Here is an 11344-nt window from a genome sequence, read left to right on the forward strand (position 1 = left end):
GGTTCATATTTTAAATATATAAGTCCACTGCATTCCAAATCACATAAATGATGACTTCGTAGAGCATTTGTAAGGAAAATACCGACGGGCAAGTCCACACACTGCAACATCAAACAAAGTGCGCAACTCTCACAGCACGTCCTGTGCAATGAAGCCCGCGAATGTCCTTGTAATTCACTTCAACCTTTCCGAACTTTATGAAAGATTATTTTACGGAAAGGTTCGAGTGGTGTATGTGTGTGAGGAATTGGAAGCAAGCAGAATACGGGTGTTTCTAAAGCAAACTCAGCGTCATCGCTCATCTGGTTAAAAACTAAGGTCAGAATCAATTCTGAAATTCTCCGAATAAATCCAGAATCATTGGAGAGAGAATCGCAATGCATTGATGCATCGATTTATTTCTCCCACCCCTAATATATATAGCCATACACGTATGTGTGTGTGTGTGTGTGTATATATATTCAGCTGGTATGGTCCTATTTTCATTGTAAATTAAAATGAATACAATTACCATATGTCTATAGAAATCTCTTGAAGCCTTACTGACTTCAGTATTCTGATATAGATATGAACTCTTCTTGAATTTTCACTATCTCTCAGTGAATTACAGGCCTGTGCCTCTCAGTGTGGCAGAGGCAGTGCACTAGGCTAGTTAGCATGCAGGTCTTGGCATCCCCATGGTTCATGAAACCCCTCTCTGCCTCTGACAGAAGACAGGAGGCCCCCAGGGGCCCTTCATCCACACCACACTCTCCCCACAGACTCACATCAGCAGAATAATAGCAAGGTCTGTGTGAATGACTGTGTCCAGTATGGCCTTATTGATATGCTGCTGGTCAGCATTGGACCTTTCATGTGAGAGTGAATGAAAGAGAATAATGTAGTGTTGATATAGCTAATGGATTCATAGACAGAGCGATGGCCTCAGGTAGAGGTGCTAACGACAGGTGACAGCTGTAATCTGGGACTGAACTCCAGGGCGTAATCTGGATCGATTCTCTGTAGTCTCTGTTTGGTATGATGTCCGTGTAGTTGATGAAGGGCATGTGGGGAATATTAACCTACTGTAAAAGAATGCAGTAGACTGCAGAATTTTTCTCAGTTCATTTTTAACTTATTTATGCTGTCATTAATTAGCATAACAAAAACTGTACCTTTTTTCTGTACTTTTAGTGCTTATTTTATGTTATTATTTAAAAAATGCATGGATGATACTTTATCAAGCTTTTTTTCTCCCTTACATTTTGTATGAAAAATTAAGTGATAATCATTTTAAGCTCTTTTGGGCCAAATGTGAAGGCAGCATTTCATTTGTTCTTTAGTTTTTAATATATTTTATTATATTTAATGTATGTTTTACCTGTAACAACCAAGTATCAAACTCTACTGGAGATAATTTTGAGCTGCTGCTTTGTGACGTGTAGTCGTGTACTGTGCAGATTTTTAGTCTATGTAGAGTGTTTTTTTTATGAGATTCCATGTTACTTGCCTTAGAGGTCAGCTGTCTAAGTAGGGAGCTTCCTAGTTTTTGGAACAGAGCTTGTGGGTGGATTCAGAATATTGGATGGAAATACAGTGAGTTTGCAGCTTGTGCGTGTTGAGTTTCATCACGTACCTAATTGTCTGCCAACATCGCGGATCTGTGCGTGTTTTTTGCGAGAGGTGTTTATGTGTGTGATGATGATGCAGAAAGCACTGGGTTATCTACACTCAGACAGAGAGAAGTATTAGTGAAGGATTTTGGAAGTCTGTGTGTGTGTCCGTAGACTGCCTGCGAGGGGCCTTCACTACAGAGATGGATTAGAGCACAGTAATACTACAGCCCAGATAAGCAGGAGCCGAGGAGTTAGCACTTCAAACATTTGCAGCCACTTTGTTTGTCTGTGTAAATATTTATTTATTTAGTTTGTATTCCGTAGCCTCTTGATGCACTGCTCTCCAAGTACCCGACACTTCAAAGTATACGCCGCATATGTGCATTGAAATACATAGCTTTTTCTCAGACTCTCCATCTCATAGGGATACAGTTGTTCAGTTTCCAAAACCTAGTGAGCTGCCTACCTAGACAGCATTATATGGCATCGCAGGTGAGCTACCGACTCAAAGGCTGCAGAGAGAGCATTAGGAATGTGAGACTGACCACTTTAAAAAAAATAAATGGGAAGAATCATAAGACTCAGTATAATGGCTATAGAAATGTAAGTTATGCCTTTCAGTTAATAGAGCCATTTATGATTAATTTATAATACTATTGTTGTCATATGTTATTGCTCAACTGAAATATTTTATTAACACAAAAAGTATAGCTATATTTGTATGTATATTACCTAAGTAAAAACTAGCCAAGAAGGCCACAGAGTGAACTGTCTTGTCTTAATGGGACTTTGAAAACTGTTGCAGGGTAGTTTAATTATGCAGCTTCTATAAGATACTTCAAATGTAGCATTATGCAAATACATTGTAGAAAAAACAATCCATACCTTGGCGCAAACTCAGTGATGAAATTAATTCAAGAATTCTAGAAAATGTTGATTTTAAGCATACTTGCTAAAAACATACTTAATTTCCAATATTTATATTATGCTTACAGTAATACATCTTGCAAGTTGGATAGTACATCTTACTTTACCTGAATACATGTACAACAATATATACAATATAGCAAACCTTGGATGGGTGATTGTTTATATTGTTGCAATGTAATTTAAAATTGTATTAATGCACAGCTATATATACATTTTGAAAAAAAAAAAGTATATTATATATCACCCAGGTTGGATATATGAGTATGTCCAACTTTATCCGCATACATACAGTATACTTAAATAGGGTTTTATATATATATAAATTAAATAGCATATCTCAACTTCTTGTATCGTCACAAAATGTAAACTATTACCCAGCTCTAATTGGCTTAATGCCACTACAGGACATAAAGATATTAAGATATTATAAAAGTTAATATCATGATTTTCTGTAAAGCTGCTTTGAAACAATGTATATTCTGAAAATATACATATAAACTTGACTTGACTTTATCTTAGCATCATGCTAATCAAAGTTTGAAATTTGAAGCTTCCACATCATTGCATTCTGTTTTTATTCACAAAAAACTTTTTTGGAATCGGGTTTGTATATCTATTGTAAAGGTATATACTGTATGTATATAGCTATCAAACAAACACACAAGTTTGTATTACATTCTTAATGTAAACTACCATCTACATTCAGTTTTCTATTACTGGTCTGCATTTCTGACCTTATGAATCTCCATTTAGGATGTGGCCTATGTAGGCAGTATACAGTATGGCAGCTAGCTAGATTTTGGAACCGAGATTTGTGTGTTGTGTGTGTGTGTTTACGTCTCACTGAGTCCAGAGATGTATTTGGAGCAGAATTTAGAATTTTATGCACAGGTGTCCTCAGCATGCCTTCTTTGAACAGCGCCGGGTTTGTGAATTCAGTCTAGCGAAAGATGCCTCCTCCCTTATTTTCACTTTCTCCCTCTCTTGTCGTCCGTTCCCCGTGCACTGCATGTATTTGCCCAGACCTGAATGTATTTCTTCTGAAAGAGGGTTTGAAGAGCCTTTACTCCTCTCACGCTGTTCTTACCACGCTTGTATGTTTACAGTGTTCCTTCTCTGTATTTCTCTTGTTCCCTGCTCTTCGATAATGTTCAATATGGTGTTTTGATTAAAGCGTTCTGTGAGGGCATCCAACGAAAACCTTTCTAACACGATGCACAACTATAAAAAATAGAAGGGGAATTAGATTTTAGATGGAAGGAAGAAAAAAACGGGAATTGTAGTTCCTCGTCCTGACAAAGAGAATCAAACCTCCAAAGAGATACTGCATCAAGGGATAAGGGTCAGGTCAAAGGCACAGACTGCATCTCTCCTGGCATCTCTCATCTGCTTCCCCTGAGCCGTTCTTCCGAGGTTTGATCCGAGCAATAAAGCAAATGATTTGAAACAACTGTGTGAGTCACTCGGAACTGTTTCCCATGAGGCTGCATGTATGGAGGATGTATCTTTGTGGGTGCTGCTGTTGTCTTGGTGTACAGAGAGCTTGTCAATGCTATGGAAAGTGTTGCTATTGTTCTGAAGTGCTCCTGTGATTTTTGGCATAATGTGATGCAATTCTTAAATGGAATGAAAATCTCAGGATGTTGCTCAATATGTATCCATCTTATTTGGAAGAGCTTGAAGTGAAGCCAAGTTGAGGTTTAAGATTTGTAGAGCTGGAATATGAATATATAGTATCAGTATTCAGCAAGGAAACATTCAGTTGATCAAAAGTGACAGTAAAGACTTTTACATTATTTCCACAAATCCAATTAAATGCTGTTATTGTGTACTTTCTACACATCAATGCATCCCGAAAAAAGTATCAAGGTTTCCACAAAAAATATTAAGCAGCCCAACTCTTTTATGTAACACTTGGAGTAATGGATGCTGAAAATTCAGCATGGCATCACAGAAATAAATTACATTTTCTAATATACGTAAATGGAAAACAGTTATTTAGAACTGCAATAATATTTCACAATATTACTGTTGGTGCCGTATTTTTGATCATATAAATGTAACCTTGGTAAGAGAAACACCAAACTTTGGTGTTTGGTGTATGTAAGGAATATATATATAGTTTCACAGCCAAAATAAAATTTAATATACTGCATCAATTTATCAATACTTATTTATTGCCCTGCTCTAGTGTGTACGCAAGCACAAATGTGTATGTATCAGCTTTTGCATCAGCTGAATTGCGGGTATTAAAAAAAGACTGTGGTTCAAGATTAAATCTTTCTAAACTTTCTAATACTGTAGCCATATTCTCTCTTTCTCGGTTTCTGTTGAATTGGTTGTTCCGACAGACGAGAAACCAGATTGCAATTATTGTTGTTTCACAGCTACAAATTCCCATTTGACGGTGGAGCTCATCTTTCTCTCCTCCAGCTCTGCTATCAGACAAACCCGGTGGGCTTTGATCAGATAGCAGGGTGGGATTTCTGGAGATTTCTCGCAAATCCAGCTGGTTTTAAAACCTCCCTGTGGACACCAGGTGATAAAGGATAAAATTACAGGGGCGCTTGGCCACATGGACACACATACACCTGCACAGGGACTCCAATCACCACATTGCTGCTAATATTCCTGAACGTATGGCAAAGTATCAGTGGAAATGGGAATGAACTTTGTGTATCAAGGGAATTTGATAAGAAAAGAGTATTTAGAATTGTGCTCGCTCACACACATGAATTTCTACACCTGAAATAGTAAATAGTGTGTGCAGGAAACCTCTTATGTCTGTAGAAAATAGGGTTTTCCTGGAGTGAAAGGGACCCCTGGTGAACGGGTAATGCTCCTTTTGTTATCTCTATCCATACTATGAGGTTGTGTCTAGCCTGTCTGAGCCTAGCATATTTTCTTATTTATTCTCATTTCATCTCTTTGAGAGAATATACTGACATAAGAAATGGAGAACTTTAGAAGTAGCTGAGATGAGCTGAAGCCTTTGTGTCATTCATATATTTGTTTTTGTTCTGCCAGCATATTTATATACAAGCCCTCCCTCACTATATTCGTGCACTTGCAGTTATTAGTTGTGATACCACAATTTATTTTTTTCTTTGTCAAGACTGTTGCGCCATCCTAAGCAATATGTGATCTGAATGGGACTACAAAGTAATTAATAGACGTCAGATGTTTTAACATTCCTGTAATGAACATATGTTGATCTCTCTAGTGACATAACCACAAACCACTGTGCTAATCAACAACCACATCATCAAGGCTGGAAGCTCAAAATAGTTTGTAAATCATCCGGAGTACAATAACACTCAGCCAATCATCAACAAGCAATCACCAAGATTCAGCCAGTCATCAACAGCATCCAAACCTCATTTCAATCCAGCTGCAATCATAAACGCTCAATCCAAAAACACTCCACTAATCGCCGAGTTTATCAACTGCAGGACCATAAATGCCCACGCCAGGACAATGTGCTGACATAAAGACTGCTGAAAATGCATTAAACGATGGAAGTGTATTAATGGTTTGAACAAAGGCACTACTTCAAAATTGCAATTTAGATGTGACAGCTACCTTGAGGAACAACACGCTGGAGTCCATTCATATGATAAATAAGACATTATCCATAAGCAATATCTCATTTCACACTAAAGTGTTGAAGATTTGTTTTGCAGTCATTATTACTGGGGTTTACTACAGTAAATTATTGGTCATGCTTTTTTAGGAATTAAACACACCCCTATGGTTAAGTATTACACATATATTAATTTCCTAAGCAAATAAAATGGGCAAAATATCCAATAGGCTCGCATTAAATGATGGACTCATTTAAAAAACAGAATATTATAGAGACTATACAGTATGTGGACAGTTTCTGCAGAAAATGTTTTTCCTTCTTCTTACCCTCCTATATTTCCTGTCTTTTTTTTCTGTGGTAATCTCTGTTTACTTTTTATTATTCCTCCTTCCTTTCTGTTATCGTTTTTATTTTCTCCCACCTTCATTTTCATTTCAAGCACTAAACGCTCTTAAGCTTCGGAGGTTGACGGGTCACGTCTAAACTCTCTTCTCCGAGCCAGAGCGTATCCTTTCCGGGCAGCTGAGGGAGTCAGTGGTTATCAGCTGTGGGTAAATGGGCTTTGGTAATCTGGCTCAGCTGATTACATGGCACAGTAGAGACAGCAGCCTCTCATTAGAGTGGGCCTGGGTGGCTCTTCCATGCTCGGATGAACCCTTCATGCACCGCTACTCACCTCTAACCCTGGATTAGTGTCTGTCTGCACCCTCTCCTGCTGAGAGAGAGTGCCAAAAACATGATTAGAAGATGGAAGGCGGGAACTGAGAAATAAAGAAAGAAAGGATAAAATAGAGAAGATGATTCTGAATGTATTTTTACATAAAAAATTAATCGGGGAAACAATATTGTTATTGTTGTAATATTTACATTTTATGAAGAAAGTGTTTGGGTGGCTGGACCAGGTCATTGCTAAGGTGTTCCGTGTGGTTGCTAGGGTTCTTTTTCTTATTTACTTGAAATAAAGAATCCTGTAGACGGAAGAAAGGAAATGGGGAGGAAGGAAGGAAATGGGGAGAAAAAAGGAAGGAAGAAAGGAAATGGAAAGCAAGGAAGGAAGGAAATTGGGAGGAAGAAAATGGGGAGAAAGGAAGTATGGAAAGAAGAAAGGAAATGGGGAGGAAGGAAGGATGGATGGAAGGAAATGGGGAGGAATGGAGGAAGGAAGGAAGCAAATGGAGAGAAAAAAGGAAGGAAGAAAGGAAATGGAAAGCAAGCAAGGAAGGATGGAAGGAAATGGGGAGGAAGGACGAAAGAAAGGATGGAAATGGGAGAAAGGAAGGTAGAAAGTAAGTATGGACGTAAGGTAGAAAAGAATACAGAAGAAAAGACAGAAATTAAGAAAAAGAGGGAAAAAGAAAGGTAAGGAAAAAAGAGAGAGAGGAAGTAGGACATAAAAATAGAAAGGGAAACGAGTGGAAGGAAGGAAAGTAGTAAGGAAGGATTCAAGAGCGTAAGGATGGATGGGAATAAACAGTGAAGGAAGGAAGCAAGAAAGGAAGAAAAAAAGAAACATTGTTTACCTTTCACAGGTTTGAGGGTAAATCTGAGGTGCTCAAATGGCAGTGAGACAGAGAAGGAAGAGACAGGCAGAGACAGGAAGTTAATGCTGTGCAAGCCGTAAGCTGTCTCCAGTGGATTTAATGTGAGTGGGTAGAAGCAGTGGAGAGAGAGAGGGAGAGGAAGAGAGCTTAGCTAAGTGTTTAGGGAAAAGCTATAGCCCACCTTCTCAACTGGGATTCCAGGAAACGTTTCATTCCATTTATTCTAACAATTCTGCCGGCCAAGCAAGTCTGTCTGATATCCCTTAATGAGCTTCAAAGCTTCGGCCGCATGCTTCACTGTAATTCCAGCCTTCATTTTCCTCTCACCATTTTGCACTACAAAAGCAAATGTGAAATGATGACTGAATTCAGTGTAATAGTGAAGCAAGATTACTTTTTACAGCCCTTAATTGCGCTTTCAACAACTTTTTAAATTTGCTGAAAAATTATTGCCAGAAATGGCTGATGTATTTCAGTGCAGCCACTTTTTTCATTTATTTATATTGCTTCTTCCACCACTTTCAAATATGGATTTATTCATTTATTGAAGATGCGTGGTATTGATCATAAAGGGTGTTTGGTGAATGCATTAGTTTGTACACAATTTGCGTGCTATTGATGAAGAATAATCAAAAGTATGCAGATAAAACATTGATTGTAGTTCTAATTCACATCTATTGTTCATTTTGTTGCACTAGTGTCAAAAAGCTTTTTGTTGTAAAGTGTAAAAGAAAGAAATATGAAAACCTTTTTGATTCTGACATTCAATGCACTTCATAATAATGATCACTTCTGAGTTTCTAAGTGAAAAATTACCAAGAGTATTTGAAGGCATTTAACATGATGATAAAATGGCAAAAAGTCTAGCCTTTTCTATGATGTCATTTTGTTAGGGGTTGATTGTGTGGTGTTAAATAAAGATTGTAGATAATAATCAACCTGATGTAAACAATTCATTTTTTTCTTCTTTAGCGCCCCCCACACCAATCGCTCCACCTGAGCTTCTCGCAGTTGGTGCCACCTACTTGTGGATCAAACCAAATGCCAACTCCATCATCGGCGACGGCCCCATCATGCTGAAAGAGGTGGAGTACCGCACCACCACTGGAAACTGGGCCGAGACGCACATCGTGGATGCGCCAACCTACAAGCTCTGGCATTTGGACCCGGATGTGGAGTATGAGATTAAGGTTCTTCTGACCCGACCTGGGGAGGGTGGCACTGGACCACCGGGACCACCCCTCATCACTCGGACCAAATGTGCTGGTAAGTGTCAATATATATGATTAAAACTTACTTTGAGAGCAATGGAATAGACCAGTGTTTGGACAGTTCAACAGTTGTGTACTTCTTTCTGGTTGTTGCTTTTCTATGTTTCTCTCTTTCTTCAAATGGAACACAGTTACTATAATAAAGTGACCACTCTATTTGTTTATTCCATTGGCTTTTACACCTAAAGCATCTAAGAATGTTAAGGTTTTTTTTTCGTGCTGTAAAAGCAAGAGTAGTGTGTTATTGGTGGCTAAACGCTCTGCTATGGTCTTTTTTTTTGTAGAAATGAGCTTTGTAGACTTTTAGGTTGAATCAAAGTAAAGGTTTGGAAGTGCTCTTCATACCTGGTACCTTTCTCAAATAAACAAAATAAACTTTTATGGACCAGGAAGTAGAGTTTTATTTTTTGCTTTTATTTATGGGACAGTATAGTCTAGACAGGAAAGTAGGGGCAGAGAGGCAGAACTGAAACAAAGTTTGGACTTACTAAGGTTGATGCCATTTTAATGAGTCCTATTACTTTTTAAAAAATGTTTATTATAATAATTATTTGAACATTATTTGAAAATATATTGGAAAGTGTAAAACAAAAACAATAATTCATTTAAGTTCATTTTAATGTTGATTTTAAATTTGAAGTTTCTTCAAACAGATAACGCCGTTTTTAACAATTTTCATAAATTATGTTTTTTCATTGTGCATTCCAATTAAGTAAGGGATAATCAACGGTCATTATTCCATGGTCATTTGCCAAGTTATAGACAAGTTAAAACTAGTATTACTCATTGCAGCGCAATATTTGACCCGAAGGGTAAAAATAACAGTTATTTTTGTCAGTTATGGCGTGTTAGTGCTAGCATTCTGCCCACTTCAAATCAGGAACAGAGATGAAATACTGCGGTAAGATAAAATTTATTTGAATGAATTATAGCATTTATTTCAATTAATTATCGATTGATCGAGAGAGAGAGAGAGAGAGAGAGAGAGAGAGAGAGAGAGAAAGAGAGAGAGAAAGAGATGACAGTTGTGTGTGCTTTACCTGCATGCTGCGTCTGCGCGTCTCTCTCTACAAAAAATGAATTAAGCTACTTCAAAAACAGCACCACCTCTTTGCTGAGAAATATAATGTCGCGATCTAGTATCTTGGCTGATTTATTAATAAAAATCGTGGGGAAGCGTTGACAAGTTTGTGTGTGTGTGAGCAGCGCAATCTGCAATCTCCGACTCTCTCTCTCGTTCTCTCTCGCTCTCTCTCTCTCTCTGTGTGTGTGTGCGAGTGATGAGTGTGGGTTTGTGTGCATCAATTAAAGGGGTCATATGATGCTGCTAAAAAGAACATTATTTGGTGTAATGAAATGTGTTTATGCGGTTTAAAGTAAAAAAAATACATTATTTTCCACATACTGTACATAATTGTTTCTCCTCTATGCCCCGCCTTTTTGAAACGCGTCGATTTTTACAAAGCTCATTGGTCTGAAAAAGCGAGGTGTGCTGTGATTGGCCAGCTATCCAATGCGTTGTGATTGGTTGAATACCTCATGCGTGAGATGGAAATGTTATGCCCCTCACCATACTGTTGATGCCGTGTCCTGGCCAGAGTGACGAAACAAAAACATTAAAACCTCATCAGTGGCAAATCCTTTAAATGAAAACGTACTTACGTGAGTCAGAACTGCTGGCATTTTAGTCTAAAGGTACTCTCCCAGGATCAGTAAACAGTCCTCCATAAAATGTGCTGCACACATCTGGATATTTGGGTTAAACTGTTCTGGAACAGTGTTGTAAATACAACTTAACCACTGATTTGTAGTCGTGTCCTCTTTTGGAAGACCAAACAACGTAGTTTCGCTTTCACAACGAAAAACACAGCGGCCTAGCGTGAGGGGAAGCCCCGGCTTAGCGTGCGCTGAGGCCGGGATAGAGTGAGCTGAGGCGATTTCGACGAAGGAGCGTCCAGAACGACATGTGACGACTCAGGGCTGGACTCCGCTTCCTCCACGGTGAAAGCCGATCCGGCGATCCACAGCGCAAAGTTGTAGTATTTCTTCAGCGACCAGCACGGATCAGCTCCAGGCATGACGAAGCAGATATCGTCCTCTTTTGGAAGACCAAACAAAGTAGTTTCGCTTTTACAACGAAGCACACAGTGTCTTCACGACATTGCGGCGGAAACAAGAAAACTACAGCGAGAATAAAAGTTATGCCTTCTTTCTTTGCGTGAACATTTGGGCGGCGTTATGCAAATCTTCCCACAGAGCGACGTAGGTATGTTGGGGCATGTTAGAACGAGATGTTTTAGGTAGGTGGGGCTGACTTTGATAAAGAATATCTCTTTGGATTTGAGACTTTAGTCTTTGCAACTTTACAGATCTTTTTTATGCACCAAGAGCTTGTAACACTCCAAAGAGAAAGGAAAAATT

At 38.5% G+C, this 11344-nt stretch overlaps 1 protein-coding gene across 1 annotated transcript in view; it reads left to right on the forward strand.

Annotated features, from left to right (window-relative positions):
* The window catches only part of ptprt (protein tyrosine phosphatase receptor type T), a 278126-nt gene that overhangs the window by 108185 nt on the left and 158597 nt on the right, over positions 1-11344 (forward strand). Inside the window, exon 7 of the mRNA XM_016287683.1 lies at positions 8625-8918. Within this exon, the coding sequence (XP_016143169.1) occupies positions 8625-8918 (294 nt within the window). The remainder of the gene's footprint in view (positions 1-8624; positions 8919-11344) is intronic.

This window comes from Sinocyclocheilus grahami, unplaced genomic scaffold (genome assembly GCF_001515645.1).
Source record: "Sinocyclocheilus grahami isolate Dianchi unplaced genomic scaffold, SAMN03320097.WGS_v1.1 scaffold223.1, whole genome shotgun sequence".
Lineage (NCBI taxonomy): Eukaryota > Metazoa > Chordata > Actinopteri > Cypriniformes > Cyprinidae > Sinocyclocheilus > Sinocyclocheilus grahami.